Genomic DNA, 24,538 nt, shown 5'->3' on the forward strand with positions numbered 1-24,538 from the left:
GCTGCATGGCTTCTTTTCCAAACACTAGTTCGTTGGCTGATTTGGCAGCAAAGTCAATGAACTCGACAGGAACTTTGACCTTAAACTGATGAAATGACACTTTGTCACTCGATCTCTCCATCTGTTCTGAAGATGAGGTGGCAAATTTTGGACAATTGCTTGGAGATAAAGGAGCATGGTTCAGCACTGACATGTGGGATATGTTCTTCATTGCATGGAGACACTTTGTCAAGCACACGGAGAACTTCTTCAGTTTCTGGCTGTCATCATGCTTCATATCAGGCCATGACAGCACCTGGTTGATGTAGGACACTGACACCTTGTATGGATTACCATACTCCTTGTCCAACAGCTCCCTTGCTTCTGTATATACATCGAACTGAGACATATACAGACATCCAGCGATCAAGTCTTTCGGTTCACCTTCCAGTTGCTGATCGAGGTAGTACAGCCTGTCTCTGATACAGTTGGCATGAGGCACTATTCTAGCGTCAAATGCCATCATGAAGGATCCATATTCAATTAGGTCACCTTTTAACTTTGGTACTTCATGTTGAGATTCAATTCCGGTAATGAGTTGAATTGATGCATGTATATGACAATTTTACTTAGAGCGTCTTTAATGCCACAATAATAGGTATTAGAGAAACTACAATGTACTCAATTCACTACCATTCACATAGTTCGAAACTTTACATGTTTTATTTGGCACACTTGATGATATTAAGGGTGGAACAAATTGAATATGAGATTGAATAATGTAAGTGCATTCCCAGACGGAAATAAAGAAAGTGTCGTCTGCTATAGCTTGCTACAGATACATAAGGCAGTTAATTATACAGCCGTCCTCGTCTCTATCAGTGAGGAGGTGGGAGATTTGTTCATGTCAACCTTCACTAAAGGCCGTTAGCAGCTTGGGGAATTATGCATATAAAACAGACTTGGTAACTTTTGTTTTGTGTGTATCTGTAAATGTCAATATAATATTGTCGTTTAGTTTAGATTGTGGGAACATTGAAGCAAACATACATAATATTCCAGAACAGGCTACCCCTGTAGGCCGCCGGTGACTGAAAGCTAGATCAAATAATATAGGTAACGTGTGAATGTCGTATTCAGGATGACCCAGAGTGGAGAAATGAAAATTAACAACGCATAAAAGAATTCAATCGAAAAACACTGGAACATGCATGCTGAAACAGAAATGTGTACACAAATGTGCTTAAATATAGGTGACGAGAGGGTGATATTTCAGGATTTCTTGCCTGTTTGAAGAAAATTTGAAAAGAGTTCAATTTAACAATTAACCCCCACAGTTAACACTTTCTTGGCCTAACTCCTCTTACAGTATGGTTTACTTTCGAAACAAAATTATTATATGAATGGACAGCGTAATATATACTACCTAGACAAATAATGTAATATGTGAACAAGTATAATATATTTGAATAAGTCCAATAATAACTAAAATATGTTGACAATGCTTTGGGGAAGCCTGTGTAAGTCTATGTCTCCTGACCCACCGTTCTGTCAGATAAAGGACAGTCTCGCCACAACACAGCTACAGCTGAAAGGGGATATTAACAACCACACAGTGATGTGGGTCAGCTCACTGACACTTTTTACCGGCAAATGTGCCGATCGGTGGCACGAGCCTTCCCCATATGCCACAGCGACCCTGCGGTGAGGATCAGCTAGATACGGAACCCACGTGAATATTTGTGGCCTAGCTCTACTTGTCAGATGTACTTCCGGTTTCTAAGAAGCTAAGGACACGTTACACAAAGTATGTAGACTAAATTAGTTTATTTACTGACTACGAACATAAATTTGTTGTAGCAGAATGGTGGAGGACAATGGCAATTTGGGAAACCTAACAGTGGTTGAATTAAGAAAGAAATTAAAGAAGAGGGGATTAAGTACTAAAGGCCGTAAGGCCGAGTTGGTAGGTTGCCGGTCACCTGTTCAAGCATTTCTGTTTGCATGAGTGATCGGTTGATGTTATACTATTGTTACCCTTTTATCGATTATCTATGATTTCATTACTAATACGAGGCGTGAATGTTATTTGCCATTAAAACTGATGTAAATGTTACAAGGTAATGCCGCTCTGTGAGTAGCGACATGAACAAATCATTAGTCGGTTGTGAGGGGAATCTTCAAAATCAGATATAACTAATATTAAGTAATATATAAATGGGCCATAGGTAGTAGTTGATTTATAAACTTTAGCCGCGACCCTGACAGCCATTAAAATGGCTGATAGCTAAAGCATGTCACAATGTCATGAAGAGATTTTAGACACTGGTCTCTGCCAAAACAGCACAATATCTTATCTTATCCCCCTTATCTAGATAACAGCAAGATATCTTATCTTTTCTTGTGTATGGTACACACCATGCCTTTTAGGGCTGGGACAGGTAACTTGGGTACCTGCATCAGGTGGATATTACGTGAGATATTACATAATAACTGTAACAATAACAGAATTCATTCATGGTTGCCCCCCTCTACATACAGGTTTCGAACAAAACTCAAATGCTTCACAAGATAAAGATAAAATGGCATTGTAATGTTGAAACAATCGAGAATCTGTACTAGCCCCAGACTAGCGAGCTAATACTTCTTTTTTGTCTGAATGTAAATAATGTCGACGAATCTAATTGTGAAGACAGTTTTGGGTAATAGGGGGTTGTTAAATTGAGACACACACACACACACACACACCAGCCCTAATGCCTTTGGTGCAATGTTACAAGGTTCAGTTAGAACTCATATCAGACATATTTCCAAACAGCGAATTCAATTCACCTGTGAATTTATTACGGAGTCCCAAATTGAACGTTTCAGTGACGAGAATGACTGGATTTGCCTCCCAGGGAAACATGGTCTCGAAGTAACATGTATACACTTTTATCGTAGAGTGTTGATATATCTGATTACAAAGGACAATTGCGTGAGAATCTTCATCCCTAATATGCAATAATCATTACTTTTGAAATTATTAAACTATTAGACATTGTAAGAAGTCTGTATGAACATGATGAAAGTCTGATGCGTTCATATGAAATGATGAAAGTCTGATGTGTTCATATGAAATCATGAAAGTCTGATGTGTTCATATGAAATCATGAAAGTCTGATGCGTTCATATGAAATGATGAAAGTCTGATGCGTTCATATGAAATGATGAAAGTCTGATGTGTTCATATGAAATGATGAAAGTCTGATGCGTTCATATGAAATGATGAACATGATGAAAGTCTGATGCGTTCAAATGAAATGATGAAAGTCTGATGTGTTCATGTAAAATGATGAAAGTCTGATGTGTTCATATGAAATGATGAAAGTCTGATGCATTCATATGAAATGATGAAAGTCTGATGTGTTCATATGAAATGATGAAAGTCTGAAGCGTTCATATGAAATGATGAATGAGAATCAGTCTTTTTTATCAGCGCTTTAGACTAAAAAAGTCAAACATCGAGGTGGGCTCAAATGTGTATGAAAGTTTGATTCTATGTTTCGGGAAACCTTTGGCACACACACTGATTGTCTTAGGATATGAAGGTAAAAATGAAAAACGTGTACTGTGAAAAATAATGTTGGGGGTCACAGACTTGCTTATTTAGTTAATGTTTTGCCCAAAGTTTTAAAAAACTGACTAGATGTGTAAAATAAGGATTGAAACAATCTTTTAGGTTATGTCAATGTTGTCTATATTTTGAATACCCAAAGTCATATTTCAGAATGTCTTTGATCAATCACAAAGGTATTTGAATTTTTTTGTTTAATCCTTTTTTGGTATTTGTATGCTGATAACTTTAACCTACTAACCCAATTGACTATTCAAAGTTGCTACTCGTCATTTGCTTGTATAGTATTACAATTTTGATTTGTCATGCAAACAGCTTGTGATAAATGGTGTTCAAATTAAGAATATTACTAACATTTTTTCATTACAATTGCCCATGAGGAATTGTTAGTTTTTATCATGTTTATTATGCTTCGTATATTTTATAAGTTTTATCCAACTTGATCATGTTAGCATGGTAAGTCTCTGCTAATTTACCTAATGTGTCATGTTTGTTGCAGAGCTATAGATAGCAGCGTATTTATGTAACATTCCCCCCCCCCCCCCAATATTCAAAACCCAATTACGGTACTTTTAATTAACTTGCGTACAGAAACGCATGCATTAAATGAAAAACTCAAATGTATAAAAACAGCTCGTGTAAATACCCAATGAAGCTTTTTCAGCATGTGTACAAAGGAGCTAATTTCTGAAACACAATTGCGAACTAATTTACTTTCCGAGTCAAGCCTATATTTTTAAAACAGTTATATCCATCCTAAACATTATTTTATTTTTTTTAGATCTTAAAATGTTCACTAATTTTGGGAAAAAACCAATAGAGGGATGAATAGATGAGTGAAAAAATATTGGTTACCCAATGAAAAATGTAATAACCCAATTAAAATAGAAACCCTAGAGTAAAAACTCAATTGCTCAAAATGTTATCTGGAGCTCTGTTATTGCTTGTATTCTATATTGGTTCTATATGGTTCTTGCCACCATGGTGACAGGACATACCATTCTTGCTCTTGTAACCGTGGTGATAAGATGGTTCTTGTGACCATGAGGGTAGTAGCCTACTGGTTTAAGCGTTCGCTTGTCATGCCAAAGGCTCTGGTTCGATTCCACACACGGGTGCAATGTGTGAAGTCCGTTATTCTTGTTCTTGTGACCATGGTGACAGGACATTTGTCTGGTTCTTGTTGCCATGGTAACAGTGCATTGTTTTGGTTCTTGTGACAGTGACAGAACAAACAAGAAATTCTTTCCTTGGTTACTGAATGATCGACCAACCTAAGTCACCACGCCTAAATTAATTTGGTGTTTTTAATTTACATCACTGCATACAAATGTGCTTAGCATGAAATAACAAGGTAATCTAATTTGGCATGTCAGAAGAATATCAGTTCTTTACTGGGGGCAGAATATTGTATCCTATATGCATACAAATAGATTGGACTTAAATGATTTTGAGTTCCAAAAAGAGTGGCTGAATAAGTAATTAAATTTATCAGACAGGATTAGAATTGTATATAGCTTGTAAAACATCACCATGATGACTAACAGGATCGGGTGGTCAGACTTGGTTGATGCACGTCACTGTATCCCAATTGTGCAGATCGATACCCATGATGTTTATCATTGGATTGTCTGGCCCAGGCTCGACTATTTACAGACTGCTGTCATATAGCTGGAATATTGCTGCCCAAACAAACAAACTTACACTGCTATTCTGGTAAGACTAAAAAACTTCAAGGTGTCAGTTGTGGATTTTCTTCGGTTTAACATTAAAAATTTAAATCTTTTGTAGGCTTAAGACTTCTGAGTATGTGCAATGATCAGTAAAATTCTGGGAAATCAAGTACAGCAATGGTGCATGTAGTCAGCCTTGGACCCCTAGATATGTTGCTGAGAGTCCCCTAGGCTTGGGGGGCACGAGTGGCCTAGTCGACTAAGGCGCCGCGATTCGCTGTGCAGAGTTGCATCCCTTGGGCAAGCCAGAAACCTATGATTGTGGGTTCACCCCGATTATATTTCTAGGTTGGCAGCACCATGCCCGTGCTCGTGGGTTTCACCAAGGTGGTAAACATCTGAGACCTGCATCACTTCGGGCTTTCATCCCACATTAAGCTGACACGCCGTGATATGTGATATAACTGGAATACTGTTAAAAGTGGGGTTAAACCCAACTCACTCACTCACTCCCCTGGACATGAAAATAGATTCCAGGGTAAATCCCTGGGATTTAATAACGTAACTTACACGATAATTTGGTTGAAATATATGTTAAAACAAGCACAGTCCAGAGTAACCATGGTAACTCTGGTCCTTCATCATGATCCTCCAACAATAGTATCTCTGCAGATAAACTGAATTCATGAATTCAACACATGGCCCCTCTATCTCCTCTATGAACATGATAAGTGTGACGTGCATCATCAACAGCTGTGCATATGGGACATCGCTCACTTAATAACATGTCAGCAGCTTGCTGCTGATGAGGTCAAAGTTCAAGTTGATAGCTAGATACACAAGTCGACAACAACATGGTTTGACCTGTTTAGTGATGCTGTTTGACATCAGTATGTTGAATTGTACCACAGAGTGAAGACCTAAATCAGGTTTGAATCAAACGCTTCCATTTCCAGGTTAAACAGGATGCTCATCTTCCTAATCATTGTTCCTGGTCAGGGGTTTAATATCTTTTAACACAATGTAAATCACAGCCGAAGGAAAATTACATGGTTAGAAATGTACTACTCAAAAAAAAGTTAAAGATCGCCAATTCTTTCAAATAACTTTATCTGTCATGCTATGTCATTTTTGGGAAAAGTCAAAATGTCAAAAAAAGTTTGTGGAAGTCAGATTTGTAGTAAGGCATTAAAATATGGTATTTCTTCTGGCTACATGTGCATGAACTATCTGAACGTGTTTAATCAGTAACATGAGATGTATCGTGAACAGTAGATCATGAAATTGCATCCATATATATTATAGGGTATTTCTGCTATGTTTGTGTAAAGATAAACATGATAAATGTGCCAACTCAAAAAAAGCTTTTCTATTAAGTAAAGAAATAGCTTGTTTGAAATTCTGTTAATTAATCACGTTCATGTGTGTGTTTGTCTAGTATATGTGTGCAAAGTACACTCTGGCTTGCACCCGTGAAGATCCGGGGTAGAGTAGGTCTTCAACAACCCATGCTTGTCTCTGTGAAGATCCGGGGTAGAGTAGGTCTTCAGCAACCCATGCTTACCGTAAAAGGCGACTATGCTTGTCGAAAGAGGCAACAAACAGGATTGGGTGGTCAGACTCGCTGACTTGGTTGATGCATGTCATCGTATCCAAAATGCATGGATCGATGCTCATGATGTCAATCACTGGATTGTCTGGTCCAGACTCGATTATTTACAGACCGCCGTCATATAGCTGGAATATTACTACTTTGAGAGGCATTTAGAAGTTGTAGTACTAAGTAAGGATAAGATTTATGGACTTCTTTATTACAATTAAGAGCAACAGTTTTGTGTAGATTCTAACCTATGATCGTGCACTTTGAGGTTTGTCAGCCCCGTATCCGTGGGTTTCACCGAAGTGGTAAATGTCTGAGCCCTGCATCACATGTGCTTTCCTCCCACATGAAGTTGAGATGTTGGAATATAACTGGAATACTGTTCAATGCGATGTCAAACCCAGCTCTCTCACTCACTCACTCACTCACTCACTCACTTCTGAATAATGATTTGTAATACCTAAGAGTTTTAGAAATTCATACCAGTATATAGGTCCCTGTGTTGTGTGAATCAGTGCTCGTTGACAAAGGCAGAGCAAGACCCCACCTAATCACTATTATCTGAAACCTGTGGGATGCCACATTAGAATATTGGCCCCTAGCAACCCATGCTTGTCGTAAGATGAGAATAAGTGGACCAGGTGGTCAGATTTGGCGACATGGTTGACTGCAAGTCATTGTATCCAAATTGTGTAGATCACTGTTCATGATGTCAGTGAGCTTGAATATTGCTGAGTGAGGCATTACACAACAAACACAAACACGATTACGTGAACAATTTACATGGTGTAAACTGCATCTAGTATAATCATGATAATTGCCATGGTTACGTCATCATCAACCTTCCATTTCTTGATTTGCTCATTATGTTAATATTTTCTTCAGATATCAAGATTGCTAAACCATAGCACTATGGAAGATGGAAAGAAACGTATACGTCAAAGAAAATCGGAGAGCAATACAAACGGTGATGTAGATACACCGACATCTTCCACAGACTCCACTACAGACATGAAGACGCTACGGGAACAAGAACGACAAGAACGGGAACATCTGGTGTTATGGAAGAAACCTTTGTTAACTCTTTTCTATTTTGTCTTCGAATCTGGATGTCTGATTAATTCTTTGATATTAAGGTGAGATAATATATAATTAAATTCTTTACATCTGTACTGTGTGATCAGTCTGTAATGTAGGCCCCCAGTACCTTAGACCTATCTTCCAATCATACAACCGACTGCCTCCTTGGTCTAGTGGTAGAACGTCCGCCTAGAGAGCGGAAGGTCCGGGGTTCGATCCCTGGCTGCATCATACCAAAAGACGTTAAGATGGTACTTGTTGTTACCCTGTCTGTCACTCAGCATTAAGGGGGGCCAATTGTGCACCCCTTCTTGCTGATCTTTTTCTGCATGCATATGAATCGGAATTCCGGATCGGCAAAGTCAAAACAAGGGAATTGCCAGGAATAGCGATGATCTGATATTGTTCAATTCCCTTCCACTGATTTACAGGACCGCCTCTGTGGTCTTGTGGTAGAGCATCCCCCCGGAGAGCGGAAAGTCCGGGGTTAGATCCCCGGCCGCGTTATACCAAAAGACGGTAACACGTGGTACTTGTTGTTACCCTGTCTGGCACTCAGCATTAAAGGGCTAAAACAAGGACTGGTCGGCTCGGAGTCAGTATACTGTGTCTGAGTGGAGTATTCATGTTAAACTGCGGCATGGTATCTCTGTGAGCTAGCACTATAAATCGGCATCAGTCTGGACCTTCACAAGCAGCCACACACACACACACACACGTGCATGCACGTCGCTAAATAAGTGCATAAATCTTGGGACACGATGTTAAACCCCATTTCACCTCACCTCATCGATCATTAATGCAAGGCAGAATAGGCCCCCTGTACCCCATGCTTGTCTACATGTAGTAAATCATCTAGAATGGATTCGCAGTATCTTATATCTATTTGATGCTACTGGCAGCTTTAACAGCCACACATTGGGCATGACCCTGCTCACACAATGCATCTGAAAGCCTGAACTAGCCTGCCTGACATCGACCCGTGAAGTTTCCGGGATAGAATAGGTGTTCAGCAACCCATGCTTGCCGTAAGAGGTGACTATGCTTGTCGTAAAAGGCGACTAACAGGATCGGGTGGTCAGGCTCGCTGACTTGGTTGATGCATGTCACCGATCCCAATTGCATGGATCGATGCTCATGACATTAATCACTGGATTGTCTAGTCCAGACTCGATTATTTACAGACCGCCGTCACATAGCTGTAATATTGCTTAGTGAGGCGGTAAACAACAAACCAACCAACCAACCTGCCCGACATCTGGTGCATCAGGGGGCACGAGTGAAGAGTTGCGTCCCTTGCGTGTGCCAGAAACCTATGATCATGGGTTCGAATCCCAGTTCGCCCCGATTATGTTTCCAGACTCAGCATCATACCCATGCTCATGGGTTTCACCAAAGTAGTAAACGTCTGAGACCTGCATCACTTGGGCTTTCCTTCCACATTAAGCTGACACGCCATGATATAACTGGAATACTGTTCAAACCGCCGTTAAACCCAACTCACTCACTCACTCACTCACTCACTCACTCACTCACTCACTCACTCACTCACTCACTCACTTTTCCAGGTTGTGGAGGAGGAAGAGGACCGTCCTGGCTGTGCTGGTACTGACTGCTATCCTCACCATTCTCTATAACGTAGAGGGAGCTCACCAACCAGTAAGTGCATTGTCAAATCAGGGTGCGTTTTCGTCTTTTTTCTCCACTGCATCTAGTGCAGACTGCCTTAACAACTGACTGCACACCAGACAAGCTGGCTGCACCACATACTCTACTGGAAAGTTATATGTGTAGATAACGAAGATCTGTAGTGTACATCAACAGGATGTAAACATGAATGTCGTGTAGAGTCAAAGAAATATTTCAGTATGTTTAGAACTTGTACACATGGTATAAATTTTGAAGCAAGTGATATTTATTTGCCTGTTTGTGGAATATTTCACCGTCTTCACAGTCTGCGTATATACTAAGGCCGCACAAGCCGATTTTAACCTGCACCAGTGCAGTCTTGTCAATGGCAAATCACACCCTGTTGCTATGTTGTGTCCCTGCAAGGAGCAGCTGATTGTGGGTTCAGATCCTTATATCACACTCTTATTATCCTTGTTCTGTCTTGCACCATACTTGTGTTTGTGGGTGCGACTCCTTAGATCCCGCTGTAATCTGTGAGCTCCATTCTTGTGTTTGTGGGTGCGACTCCGTAGATCCCGCTGTAATCCGTGAGCACCATTCTTGTTTTTGTGGGTGCAACTCCTTAGATCCCGCTGTAATCTGTGAGCTCAATACTTGTGTTTGTGGGTGCGACTCCGTAGATCCCGCTGTAATCTGTGAGCACCATACTTGTGTTTGTGGGTTCGACTCCGTAGATCCCGCTGTAATCTGTGAGCACCATACTTGTATTTGTGGGTTCGACTCCGTAGATCCCGCTGTAATCTGTGAGCTCAATACTTGTGTTTGTGGGTGCGACTCCGTAGATCCCGCTGTAGTCTGTGAGCTCCATACTTGTGTTTGTTGGTTTGGCTCCATAGGTCCTGCTGTAGTCTGTGAGCTCCATACTTGTGTTTGTGGGTGCGACTCCATAGAACCCGCTGTAATCTGTGAGCTCCATACTTGTGTTTATGGGTGCGACTCCTTAGATCCCGCTGTAATCTGTGAGCTCAATACTTGTGTTTGTGGGTGCGACTCCGTAGATCCCGCTGTAATCTGTGAGCACCATACTTGTATTTGTGGGTTCGACTCCGTAGATCCCGCTGTAATCTGTGAGCTCCATACTTGTGTTTGTGGGTGCGACTCCGTAGATCCCGCTGTAGTCTGTGAGCTCCATACTTGTGTTTGTTGGTTTGGCTCCATAGGTCCTGCTGTAGTCTGTGAGCTCCATACTTGTGTTTGTGGGTTCGGCTCCATAGAACCCGCTGTAATCTGTGAGCTCCATACTTGTGTTTGTGGGTGCGACTCCTTTGATCCCGCAGTAATCTGTGAGCTCCATACTTGTGTTTGTGGGTGCGACTCCTTAGATCCCGTCCTGAGTCTAAGACCTGCATCACTTTAAGTTTTTCTCACTTATATGCCATGATGTTACTGAAATACTGTTTTAATTAGGAGAAAAATCAGTCTAACACCCTCATGTAATACCTCTCTCCTTGTTTTGTAGATGGTGATGTTTATAAGGAAGCACCTGCTGTGGTGTGGCTACTGGATGGGCCTGGGTATTCTCTCATCTCTCACTGACTGATGCCATGTTATACCTCTCTCCTTGTGTTGTAGATGGTGATGTTTATAAGGAAGCACCTGCTGTGGTGTGGCTACTGGATGGGCCTGGGTATTCTCTCATCAGTTGGTCTGGGCACAGGGCTTCACACATTCCTCCTCTATCTGGTCAGTACAACATGGTACCCATAGTCAGACTTCCTCTTGTTTTCTTCTAAATGAAATAATGGAAATTTGTTGTTTGATTCAGGTTGAAATATGAATAAGTCTTCATGATTTCATCCTAGACTTGATCAAAATATCACATAAAAAATATCAAAATTATTTCTTGACCACCAACCCTATAGATTTTTTAAAATAAAAAAAAAAAATCAAATCTGATAAATCTGACTGTCTTTATGGTAAAGAGGATGGAGCATCTGCCGTGAGTGTAGAAGGTGGTTCAAACCTCAGTGAAGTCATAAATAGGATGTTAAAAGATGGAACTTCTTGTTACCCTGTCTATTGCTTGGCATTAAGGGGCTAAAACAAGGACTGACAAAAGTCAACATACTGTGTCTGAGTGGGGTATCCATGTTAAACTGCAGCATGGTATCTCAGTGGGCTAGCACTATGGAAGAGGCATTCATCTAGACTAGTACAAGCAACCACACACACATGCATACACATCGTCAAATATATAGAACATAAGGTTTAGCCCCATTTCATCTAACCTCCTTTCATGGTATGTTTATTGAGTGTTTATTATTCCAGGGTCCACACATAGCGTCCGTGACGCTTGCTGCTTTTGAGTGTATGTCTGTGGACTTTCCTGAACCGCCCTACCCAAACTCGTGAGTGCCTGTCTAACACTGCCACAACTCCAGATGTGTCTCATGACATGATTGACATATTGTGAACAATTATAACATTATTGATTCGGTTAAAGGTGACTTTTGTAAGAAGATATCGCAAAAAGACGGTAAACATGCCAATGATACTAGAGCCTATTTACCCCATGTATACTTCATTACTTTATAAACAGTATCATGTTTATGGGGGTTTTCTTAGTCAGATCTATCAGTGGAGATAATTACTAGTTGCCAATATGTTTAAAATGTCCCGGAATTACTTTTTTATTTAGCTTCTTTTCGTTTCTTTGGTGGGTATGTCATGTCCATGGTAGCAGTGTTCAAATTATGAGGTCCTTCAGGCTGGCTGTTATAACATGTCAAGCTAGGTGCCCCTTAATTTTTTTAACATTGGGGTTAGGACAAGGAGCCTGAGCTCCAGAATCGCTGTGTATTTGCGTAAGTCACAATTGCCCAATTAACTTTTTAGATGCCTGCATAAAATTCACAATAATATCTTTCTTAAGAAAACAATTATAAGTATAACAACACTGAGCTATTACTAAGCTTGCGTGGCTGTATTTCCTAAAGACCACAATTAACAGTAGATTGGACAAAAGAGAGTGAAAGTCCATTCAATACCCAAAGACAACTGTCAATACCCAATATTCTGGACCCAAGATAGTGAAAGTACATTGAATACCCAAAGAAAAGTGTCAATACCCAATATTCTGGACCCAAGAGAGTGAAAGTACATTGAATACCCAAAGAAAACTGTCAATTCCCAATATTTGATCTATACATCATTCACACAAACTTCAGTCACAATGTTCTCCTTTCTTTAATATTTCAAGACAAAGTTGCTACAAATGGATATTTAACCTCGAAGCAAAGCAAAATGTTATTTCCTTCCAATAAAAATAGTCAAGGGGAAACACTGATTGTAACAGACAAGCTGACTTCATTCAAAAAATGTACTTATATGAATATCGCCAATGTTTTGTTCAACAACAAAGATTTACAAGGTACTTTATTTGCCAGTTCAGAGGGACTGGCAGTCACATGAATTACCAGTCCAAGCCTAATTATACCGGTAAAAAACTGGTAATTACCGGAACACCGGTTTAATGTTACTATTGTTTTTATTTATGTGAGAGTTGACTACGAGTGGTTTTAGGTTTATACCTCCATAAAAGCAAACCATGTTGAAGTCAGTTCTCAACACAGCTCTGTTTCCTTCCCAGGATCATCTGTCCGGAACAGGAGGAGGAGTACATGACACTCTGGACCATCATGAGCAAAGTCAGGATAGAAGCTGTCATGTGGGTCAGTGATCTCTACATCCATCATGTCCATGGCTGCACCCGTGATTATCCGGGTTCGATTTGGTCTTCTGCATCCTGTGCTTGTCGTAAGAGGCAACTTACAAGATCAGGTGGTCAGGCTCGCTGACGTCATATCCATATTGCGTAGATCGATGCTCATGGTGTCAAACACAGGATTATCTGATCCAGATAATTTACTGGCTGCTGTCATAGCTTGAATATTGCTGAATGTGCCATTAAACAGCTGTTAGTTTGTACCCTGTCAGTCTGAACCCTGCCAGTCTGAACCCTGTCAGTCTGAACCCTGTCAGTCTGAACCCTGTCAGTCTGTACCCATGAAGACTAGAGTGAGAGTAGGTCTTCAGCAGCCCATGCTTGCAGTAAGGTGGTCAGGCTTGCTGACTTGGTTGATGCATGCCATTGCATCGCAATTGGGTACATCGATGCTTATGTTGTCAATCACTTGATTGTCTGGTCCTTGATTATTTACAGACCGCCATCATATAGCTGGAATATTGCTCAGTGGCGTTAAACAGCAAGCACATCTGTCAGTCTGAACCCTAACAGTCAGGACCCTGTCAGTCTGGACCCTTTTAGTCTTAACCCTGTCAGTGTGAACCTGTCAGTTTGAACGTTTTGTCAGTAACATGTTAGTCTGAACCCTGTTAGTCAGCACCCTGTTAGTCAGCACCCTGTTAGACAACACCCTGTTAGTCAGCACCCTGATAGTCTGAACCCTGTTAGTCTGAACCCTGTTAGTCAGCACCCTGTTAGTCAGCACCCTGTTAGTCAGCACCCTGTTAGTCAGCACCCTGTTAGACAACACCCTGTTAGTCAGCACCCTGTTAGACAGCACCCTGTTAGTCAGCACCCTGTTAGTCAGCACCCTGTTAGACAACACCCTGTTAGTCAGCACCCTGTTAGTCAGCACCCTGTTAGTCAGCACCCTGTTAGTCAGCACCCTGTTAGTCAGCACCCTGTTAGACAACACCCTGTTAGACAACACCCTGTTAGTCAGCACCCTGTTCGTCTGAACCCTGTCAGTCTGGACCCTGTTAGTCAGCACCCTGTTAGTCAGCACCCTGTTAGTCAGCACCCTGTTAGACAACACCCTGTTAGTCAGGACCCTGTTTGTCCGGACTCTGTTAGTCTGAACCCTGTTAGTCATGACCCTGTTTGTCTGAACCCTGTTAGTTATGACCCTGTTTGTCTGAACCCTGTTAGTCAGCACCATATTGGACCATGGTAGTCTGGAAACCCTGCCTTCTAGCAACTACTTTTGCTAACAATCATATAAAGTCACAGGGATACGATTTATTGACGCAGGACGTTATTTATCAGAAGGTTTCACAAGGAACCAGTACATTCTAAGTTAACAGCGCTTCCCTGTATTGAGAATTGCTAATCCATGTTGGTTGTTTCAGGGAGCGGGTACTGCTATTGGAGAGTTGCCTCCCTACTTCATGGCGAGAGCAGCCAGATTGTCCGGGGCCGACCTGGAGGAGGATGAGTTCGAGGAGATCGAGGAGTTGATTCATGAGAAACAAGCAAACCCAGATGAATTGGTGAGTCCCTTAGTGATGTTTGGAGACCAGCATTAGGAGGATGCGTTGATATTAACAAGAAGTTAGTTTTAGGGTGGACCGGACCGCTCTATCCAAAACTTGAATACACTTGGACTAGAAAGAATTGTTTTAATTTCTTCCTGGTAAGCATGATAAGCCAGTTAACAGATTTCAATATTATTTTAAAAAACAACCACTATGATAAGTCATTCTTTAACGCTTCAAGCAGCATTGTTCTTTCAGTATTATTTTTATGGAATAATTTGTGATTATATGAAGAAAGATAGATCACATTGGGTCTCAATGGTGGATTCTCTGTCACCTGTAGTAAGAAAATTGTACCTGGAAATTATATTAATGACTTGTATGAGAAGTTGGATCTGTATGAAATTGTCATCATAAACAATATAATAATATGGCTAAGGACTGACCACATTTGTTTCAGGGATTCATGGAGAAAGCTAAGTTATCAGTTCACAATCTCGTACAGAGAGTTGGCTTCTTTGGGATTTTAGCCTGTGCTTCGGTAAGTATATAGCACTAATCACCATGGTAACTATTAGATTAGTTCTTATTTGTTCATCCATGATGATGAATGTTGTCCTAATTAGAAGGTAAACATCATTCAGTGTTCAAGATCATTCAGACTAGAAGAGTACCTGTCCCACACAATTTTTCTCAGTACCGACTTTGAACAAATAAAAATTGCATGAAAATTACCTGAGGAAGAGAATATATGGATGTCAACTACATTATTATGGGGAACACATGGATGAAGGAGTAAGCATATACTCTGAAACAGTGTGTTCCTCATAATAAAGAAGTTGACGTCCATATATTCTCTTCCTTATGTGAATCACTTCTAAATGCCTTTCAAAGACCTGAAAATTACCTGGTTTTAATATTTTCAACGTCATTTTCAATGCAGTGTACTACATGACTGACAAATTCAGTGACGTCATTTCTGAAGCAACGTATTTAGATCTACACGTTATTCACACAAAGTTCGATCACGGTGTCCTCTTTTTTTCTGAATATTTCACTTTGATTCAAGACTAAGTCACTACAAATAGATATTGAACCTCGAAGCAAAATTATTTCTTGCACTAAAAATAGACAACGGGAAATCCTGATGATAACAGACAAACTGCCCTCATCCGAAATTATTTTTTTTGACTTTTGATGATGTTTTTTGTTTAACAACAAAGTTTTACAAGATACCTGATTTGCCGGTCCACAGGGACTGGCAGTCACAAGAATTACCGCTCCAAGCCTAATTTTACTGGTAAAAAACTGGTAATTACCGGTAAACAGGAACACTGATAATTGTGGTGTCACAATTAAAGGTTTTATTGAGTATTTGATTTTGGTAAATTTCATTTGGAAATGACAGCGTTAGTGGCCTGGGTCTAACCTTGATGGTGAGGTGAGGTGAAATGGGGTTTAACGTCGCGTCCAAGATTATTGCACTTATATAGCGACGTGCATGTACTTGGATGTGTTTGTGTGGCTGCTTGTACTAGTCCGGACTGATGCCGATTTATAGCGCTAGCTCACTGAGATACCATGCCGCAGTTTAACATGAATACCCCACTCAGACACAGTATACTGACTCCGAGCCGACCAGTCCTTGTTTTAGCCACTTAATGCCGAGTGCCAGACAGTAACAAGTACCATCTTAACGTCTTACGTTATGACGCGGCCGAGACCTTCCGCTCTCTGGGCGGACGCTCTACCACTTGACCACGGAGGCTGTCCTAACCTTGATGATAAACAAACATTAAAGTCAAGGAAGTAAGCATTTAAAATTGAGAAGTCCTTGAATGTTATGCTGACATTTCTGTATGAAACATGGTAAGGTTTTCTCCATCTGAACCAGGCCTGTTTTGTGTTCCAGATCCCAAATCCGCTGTTTGACCTGGCAGGCATCACCTGCGGTCATTTCCTCATTCCATTCTGGACATTCTTTGGGGCAACACTTATAGGGAAAGCCATTATTAAAATGCATATACAGGTAAGATTTGTTCTCGTAACAGGGACAGTAATCATATACAACACTTTAAGGTAGGGTAAGTGTTTAATAGTGGGAGAGCAATCACAAAATTGCATATAGGTCCAGTGTGGGTATTCCTGATCAAGAGATATGTCCAGTATGTGTTTATGTGCTTGTGGTAAGACATGTGGATAGTTGCTACCATCCACTGGTTTCACTGGCTCCGGCTAGAAAATTTACAGGCAACCCATGCTTGTTCCCTGTGAAGATCCGGGTTAGAATTGGTCTTCAGCAACCCATGCTTGTCCCCTGTGAAGATCCGGGTTAGAATTGGTCTTTACAACCCATGCTTGTCCCCTGTGAAGATCCGGGTTAAAATTGGTCTTCAGCAACCCATGCTTGTCCCCTGTGAAGATCCGGGTTAGAATTGGTCTTTACAACCCATGCATGTTCTCTGTGAAGATCCGGGTTAGAATTGGTCTTTACAACCTATGCTTGTTCCCTGTGAAGATCCGGGTTAGAATTGGTCTTCAGCAACACATGCTTGTTCCCTGTGAAGATCCTGGTGAGAATTGGTCTTCAGCAACCCATGCTTTGCCCCTAATTGATAGGCCTCAAAGTTTTTACCAAGTAGCCATATGGGTACAGGTATATTTAAGGTTAAGAAATCAAGCCAATAGTGTAGGTAGCCAAAAGCATATTTAATTATCTTTGATCAAATCATAGCGCCAGTTTTGGAATTGTATTATACTGGAAACTTGGGTTTTGTTATTTGTGACTCGAACATTGATGCAATTTATGTTACTAGATTATATAGCTATATCCTTGCTTAGCTAATGAGCATTGTCAACTGAAATAAAATACTAATATTTATGTATTACGGTTCATTGTTGACTTTAGGAGGAATGTTTTGCGAGTACAATTAGTAGCAGACATGTTTATTTTTGTGTCGCCACAATATATTTTTCAAGGTAGTCATTTGGCTACCTCTGAATTAGACTGTTGAATTGAAATTTGAGGCCTGGGTAACACTATTTTTCAGGGCATTATCATTTGCAGAAGCCTGAGGTCTTCCATTAACTGCCCGCCGAAGGGCTTCTGTAAATGATAATGCCCTGAAAAATAGCTTTACCGTTATTGTAGCTAAAATGAATGGAATTTGTTATCGAATGAAAAGAAACAACAATATCAGTTTTGAAACATTTACTGCAATCAACACGAATGTCACTGACCCACCTTAACAAATATAAAAACGTCATAGAACAAACCAGATGAGGTCACTATTGTACATGACGTCACCTATCCCTATCCCTATGACGTCCAGTTGTCTAAGGCGCCGTGATTCGCTGTGCAGAGTTGCGTCCCTTGGGCACACCAGAAACCTATGATTGTGGGTTCGAATCGGTTCGCCCCAATTATGTTTCTAGGTTTGTCAGCACCATACCGGTGCTCGTTGGTTTCACCGAAGTGGTAAACGTCTGAGACCTGCATCACTTCGGGCTTTCCTCCCACATTAAGCTGACACGCCGTGATATAACTGGAATACTGTTAAAAGCGGCGTTAAACCCAACTCACTCACTCACCTATGACGTCACCTAACAATGGGCGTGATAATGGCCCGTCGTCAAGCAAAATGAGAGCATTATCAAGTTACAGTGGCCTGCTCATTTCTGATAACATACAGGCTGTTTAATGATATTTCTATCCATTTTAGCTATATAGCAATGAATATGCATATATCTAGATGGAACAAGGGCTTATTGAGTTGCCCCCCAAAACTCCTTTACAAATGTTGTGGCTTTTTGTTATACTTATACTTAATGTAATGTGTGTGTTTTCTGTTTCAGAAATTATTTGTTATTTTCCTGTTTAGCAAACAACATGTGGAAAGTATAGTGAGATTATTAGGGTGAGTATTTCATTGTCTCTCGCACTTGTATAATGATCCCAGTAAACATGACAACTATATGACTACGGGTTCATTACTCAGTAAACATGACGACCTTGTGACTACATGTTCATGATCCCAGTAAGCACGACGACCATGTGACTACGGGTTCATGATCCCAGTAAACACAGCGACCCTCCGACTTGTATCATGATCCCAGTAAACACCACGACCATGTGACTAGGGGTTCATGATCCCAGTAAACATGACGACCATGTGACTACCGGTTCATGATCCCAGTAAACATGACAACCATGTGACTACGGGTTCATGATCCCAGTGAACATGAAGACCCTCCCACTTGTACCATGATCCCAGTAAACATGACGACCATGTGACTACGGGTTCATGATCCCAGTAAACATGACGACCATGTGACTACGGGTTCATGATCCCAGTAAACACGACGACCATGTGACTATGGGTTCATGTTCCCAGTAAACACGACGACCATGCGACTACGGGTTCATGATCCCAGTAAACAGGACAACACTCCCACTTGTGTCATGATCCCAGTAAACATGACGACCATGTGACTACGGGTTCATGATCCCAGTAAACACGACGACCATGCGACTACGGGTTCATGATCCCAGTAAACACGACGACCATGTGACTACGGGTTCATGATCCCAGTAAACATGACGACCATGTGACTACGAGTTCATGATCCCAGTAAACACGACGACCATGTGTCTACAGGTTCATGATCCCAGTAAACAGGACAACACTCCCACTTGTGTCATGATCCCATTAAACATGAAGACCATATGACTATGGATTAGAATTGGACCCCAGTATCCTATGCAGGTTGTAGAGGCAACTTAATGGATTACATGGTCAGACTCCGAAAATCGGTTGACTATGTGTTATTGTACCCCGATGGTGTTGATCGATGCTCATAATCACTCATCTTCCCGAGGCAAGAGAGTAAACTGACTTTGGTGTGTGTGTGTGTGGAGGGGGGAGGGGGTGTGTGTGTTCAAACTAGTATGTAACCAATAAGCATCAAAATGCTTTGAGGTTGTATCATTGGGTACGTTTTAACCAAATCACTGGTAGATACGGAGGAAACGTGTGCACAGCTGATTGCTTTTTCTGGCTTAGTTTACGAGAAAATACACACGGTAATCTTAATCTCTGCATATGAAACAATGCCTTGGAGAGCAGGAAATACATTTTAAATGGTAAATCATCATGTCTTGTGATGTTTTATATCAAATTTCATATTTTTATTGACCCAGTTTGTTTTACCTGTTTATTCACCTGAATTCGCTGAAGGGATATGATGTGTTTTGGGTTTTTTTAAAGCGCATATTAATACTCGATTAATCTTTTTTTACACTATGAATCATAAATAACTTCTATTCTAATCTTTTTTGAAACTCTGAAACATGCAACGTAGATCGTGTTAGGTAGGCAGAGCATGTATACTGTTTTGTTGGTCATCTACCACCTACGACTTAACCTTCGTTAAACCGCTGATCATCTATAACGCTCATCAATTATTTGGACCCCAAAGGTAGCGTTATAGCGAGGGATCACTGTATTTCATTATGGAGAGAGAGATTTTTCCTTGGGATACATAGTTTTGAGAATTCGTTGGAGTAATATTTGTGTATTCTGTTCCCCAGGAGTATACCAATGGTGGGGATGTCGCTGCAGACGCCGTTCGCCAAGTGGTTGGAGCACCAGAAACAGAAGTTGCATCACAAGATGGGCACAGGGGCACCATCGGTGAGTTGATGCTGTGTCTATATCACAGTATCTACATGATCATCAGTATCAAATCGCAATATTTTTGTTTTTTACTAATAATAAATAAACATGAAAAATATTATTAAGGAGGCCATACAATTATATCCCTTTGTCAGCACTATACCCATACCCATGAAGGGTAGAATAGGCCTTCAGCAACCCATGCTTGCCGTAAAAGGCGACTGTGCTTGTCGTAAGGGGCGACTAATGGGATCGGGTGGTCAGGCTCGCTGATTTGGTTGATGCATGTAAACGTTTGTTTACCTGGATGGGGTACGGTGTAGTTATTTTCTGCATATAATACTCAAAAAAAATTATTTTTTTAAATACTGAAGAGGGGAATGCTTATTATACTTGGGTGCGCACTATACTCAAGAAAATGCAGTATGTTTATCATCTCCTAATTAATCACAGCTCATGATGGAAAATAGGTCTCATGTTTCTGTTTGTTTTTGCAGGACACCAACGTGTTGTCATGGATATTCGAGAAGGTGGTGATTGTGATGGTGATATACTTTGTGTTGTCTATAGTCAACTCTATGGCACAGAGTTACCACAAGAGACTCAGCAGGGCTAAACACACAGTCATGAACAAGACCAAAGTCAGCCTGGAGTAGACATCACCACACCACACATATTATATCCGTAAAAATCATGAACTAATGTTAAGAAACCAATTTCTCACAAAGTGGATTTACTATTTATCTTTTACTGCTTGTTGTTTAAGTCTTAATGTATAAATCAAAACTATTTCCCTATTTGATCCTTTCAAGTGGTCTTATAATCTGAAAAGCGGGAACACTGATATGAAATTTCAAGCACCTATTTATTAGATCAGAATTTTTAATATGAACTATTGTTTGTAAGTGGGGTTTATTTTCCATTTCTTTTAAATGAGGGTTCGAATCCCGGTTCGCCCTGATTATGTTTCTAGGTTTGTCAGCACCATTCCCGTACTCGTGGGTTTCATCGAAGTGGTAAATGTCTGAGACCTGCATCACTTGGGGCTTTTCTCCCACATTAAGCTGACACGCCGTGATATAACTGGAATACTGTTAAAAGCGGCGTTAAACCCAACTCACTCACTCACTCACACACTCACTCTTTTAAATGAAATGGAAGGGAATAGTTGATTATGCTGGTAAAAAAAAGTTAGAGGTCATGAAATATTTTTGTATGCCATACACATGTACAAAAACTCTGTTTTCACTATGAAGAAATATTCATGATCCCTAACTGTTTTTGTTTAGTGAAAGTTAATGAAAGTGACATGAAAGTAACATGAAAGTGATGTGAAAGCCTTGTGTGGTGTGTGTAGTAACCACAACAATCACAATGGTAGACAGGGTCACTTTAGGATAGAAAATGGCAGCAATAACCAGGGAATAGCTTGGCCACATTTGTAAATATCATCCGGCAGGTTTCTCTCTGATGTCTGGATAAATGGGGTCTGATGTCTGGATAAATGGGTCTCTCTGTAAGCAGAATTAACATGTTTAAGGACAGGGATAAAATATAAGAGTTTTAATGTTTTATCTGTTCACGAATTTGACCACCGGAACCAAAATTTACGAACAAAATATAAAATGATAGTTTTATGAATTTGTGTTTATTTTCCAACTGCTTCAATTTTGATAGATATACAAAAATAACAAGATACAAGTACAGGATACAAAGTAACATTTAACAGTTAAGATAATTGATAGGGTGCATTGTATGTACCCAGGTCGTATCTTGCCACTGCAAACCTCTTGTAAACCAAACAAGCTTCTCAGAAGTAAACTCATATACTACGCATAAGGCAACATTTTTTTTATTACTTGGTTCACGGATGCGCCGCTCTTTTAAAGTCCAAAGGTTGAATAAAAATGAAAATACAAATCACTCCTCTTTTTATTACCGCCGATCTTTACTTTAAAGTATACATAAAAAGTTCCAAAATAAAGAAAAGATTTCATTTGCTACGTGAGTGTAAACCAAAGGGAAGTCACTCTGATATTTCTCGCTTGTCAACGCAAAGCGATGGTGACCAGTTTTATCGTCGGCCATATTGTTATATTGCCATTTGTGCACAAGCCGAGTGCCAGGGATATAATAAAATATTCTTGAAAAATTATTTTGCTTTTGTTACTCTAGAATATTTTGTTTCATACCTACCTAACTTTTTAGGACAAAATTCAAGTAAAAGGCTTCTTTTCTTTTCTTTTTTAAATTCACTTTTGAAATAAGTTTGAAATCCGTAAACCAAGAAATAAAAAAAGTGTCGCCAAAAAAACAAAAAACACCTCATTCTTTCAGATTAACTACAGTGGTATGAAAAAGTGGGTGTTGTTTACCGGTAACTTCTTTTGAGGAGTATATATGCATTACTACTCGTATAAAACTACTAAACATCATACTCTTCCGACAGTATAAGCAATTATACTTTCCCACTAATTAATTAAAACTTAAATCGTCATTGATGCACCAACTTTTGTCAAGCTGGGAGCTCCTGTAAAGTTTTTGTAGTCTGGACTTCTGTCACACAACCCTTTATTGATGACACTGTTGAATCTGATATGCACACAAATCACAAGAAGTTAATGACCACCTGATTCTTTCATATTACAACAGACCTCCCTGTTTGTAATGCCATCTTTTGTCCAGTGGACTATAGGGCATATAACAAGGGAGGTAAGTACCAGACCTTTCTGACACGTATAGTTAATTTGTCGTGCCCTGCCATAACTTGAATTGTTAAACGTTGTATAGCATCCCTGGTGTGATCATGAGATAGAAAGTACATAGTTGTGGGCTGCTATGTCATCAACATGCCTTACTAGCCACGCAACAAGTCCAAATATTTAGTGGGAGCACGGATGGCCCAGTTGTCTAAGGCACCACGATTTGCTGTGCAGAGTTGTGTCCCTTGGGCATGCCAGAAATCTATGATTGTGGGTTCGAATCCTGTTTCGCCCCGATTATGTTTCTAGGTTTGTCAGCACCATGCCCGTGCTCGTGGGTTTCACCAAAGTGGTAAACGTCTGAGACCTGCATCACTTGGGGCTTTCCTCCCACATTAAGCTGACATGCCGTGATATAACTGGAATATTGTTAAAAGCGGCATTAAACCCAACTCACTCACTAAATATTTAGTAAAAAACATTTAAATATTCCTGATAATATAGATAATATTGCACTGACCAAAATTTCATGATAGTCCACGTGCAAAGTGACTACAAAATCATTGATTCTTATTCTTGATATCAACGGTATGGACGAGATTTGCTGGGGAGATATTTCCGGTCAAAGTATATATCTAAATCTTTGTAAATGATGTCTTGGGGGAAAATCAGTTTCTTTCAATTTCCCTAAGTACTTGGTCAACCAGGTAGAGCAAGTGGCATTACCATTGTTTTAAGGGTCACTGTTTATATATGTCACTCCCACCTCACTGATCCAAGGGATGAACATTTGCAGCATTTAGTGTGCACTGATCATGCACTGATGGTCAACTTTACTCAAGGCAGTTTGGAGACTGTGTGTATATTTATCTTAAGTGTTCATCAATTCACATTATCACACTCATCATAAATAGCTTGCCATTTCTAATCAAGTTAAAAGTTGTACTAAATGACTGTCGATTGTTGGAACAATGTTATTATGATCAATGATTCTCACCTATTCTCAATAACAAGCTCAAACGTACAAGCAGCGAGATGTAGTTTTCAGTTTACCAGTATTCCTGAAGGGAGAACATTGCCAGGTCTATCTCGTGCTACTAGCTGTCTCAGCAAGTTTGATGCAAACCACACAAACACTTTGTTGGTAACTCCAAGTTTATGTGTGTTTCAGTAATCACACAAAGAGGATAATTATTATGATTACATCTGATGCATTGTATTTTGTCTCTGGTCACCGCAATCCTCTTCTAAAGACAAGAACGTAAATGAGTTTACATGTAACTTACAAAATACTAAGAGTC

The 24,538-nt window shown here is 40.2% G+C and overlaps 1 protein-coding gene across 1 annotated transcript; it reads left to right on the top strand.

Moving 5' to 3' along the window:
* The first annotated feature begins 1,766 nt into the window (after positions 1-1,766).
* Positions 1,767-22,839, top strand: LOC139456253 (vacuole membrane protein 1-like). The gene is made up of 12 exons (XM_071237869.1): positions 1,767-1,945; positions 7,754-8,004; positions 9,517-9,607; positions 11,213-11,323; positions 11,909-11,988; positions 13,230-13,311; positions 14,735-14,875; positions 15,321-15,401; positions 16,773-16,889; positions 18,716-18,777; positions 20,451-20,553; positions 21,033-22,839. The coding sequence occupies exons 1-12, from the start codon at positions 1,844-1,846 to the stop codon at positions 21,189-21,191; spliced, it is 1,380 nt and encodes a 459-aa protein (XP_071093970.1). The 5' UTR covers positions 1,767-1,843; the 3' UTR covers positions 21,192-22,839.
* Positions 22,840-24,538: the final 1,699 nt, after the last annotated feature.

This window comes from Haliotis cracherodii, unplaced genomic scaffold (assembly GCF_022045235.1).
Source record: "Haliotis cracherodii isolate W230 unplaced genomic scaffold, xgHalCrac1.p SCAF_11, whole genome shotgun sequence".
NCBI lineage: Eukaryota > Metazoa > Mollusca > Gastropoda > Lepetellida > Haliotidae > Haliotis > Haliotis cracherodii.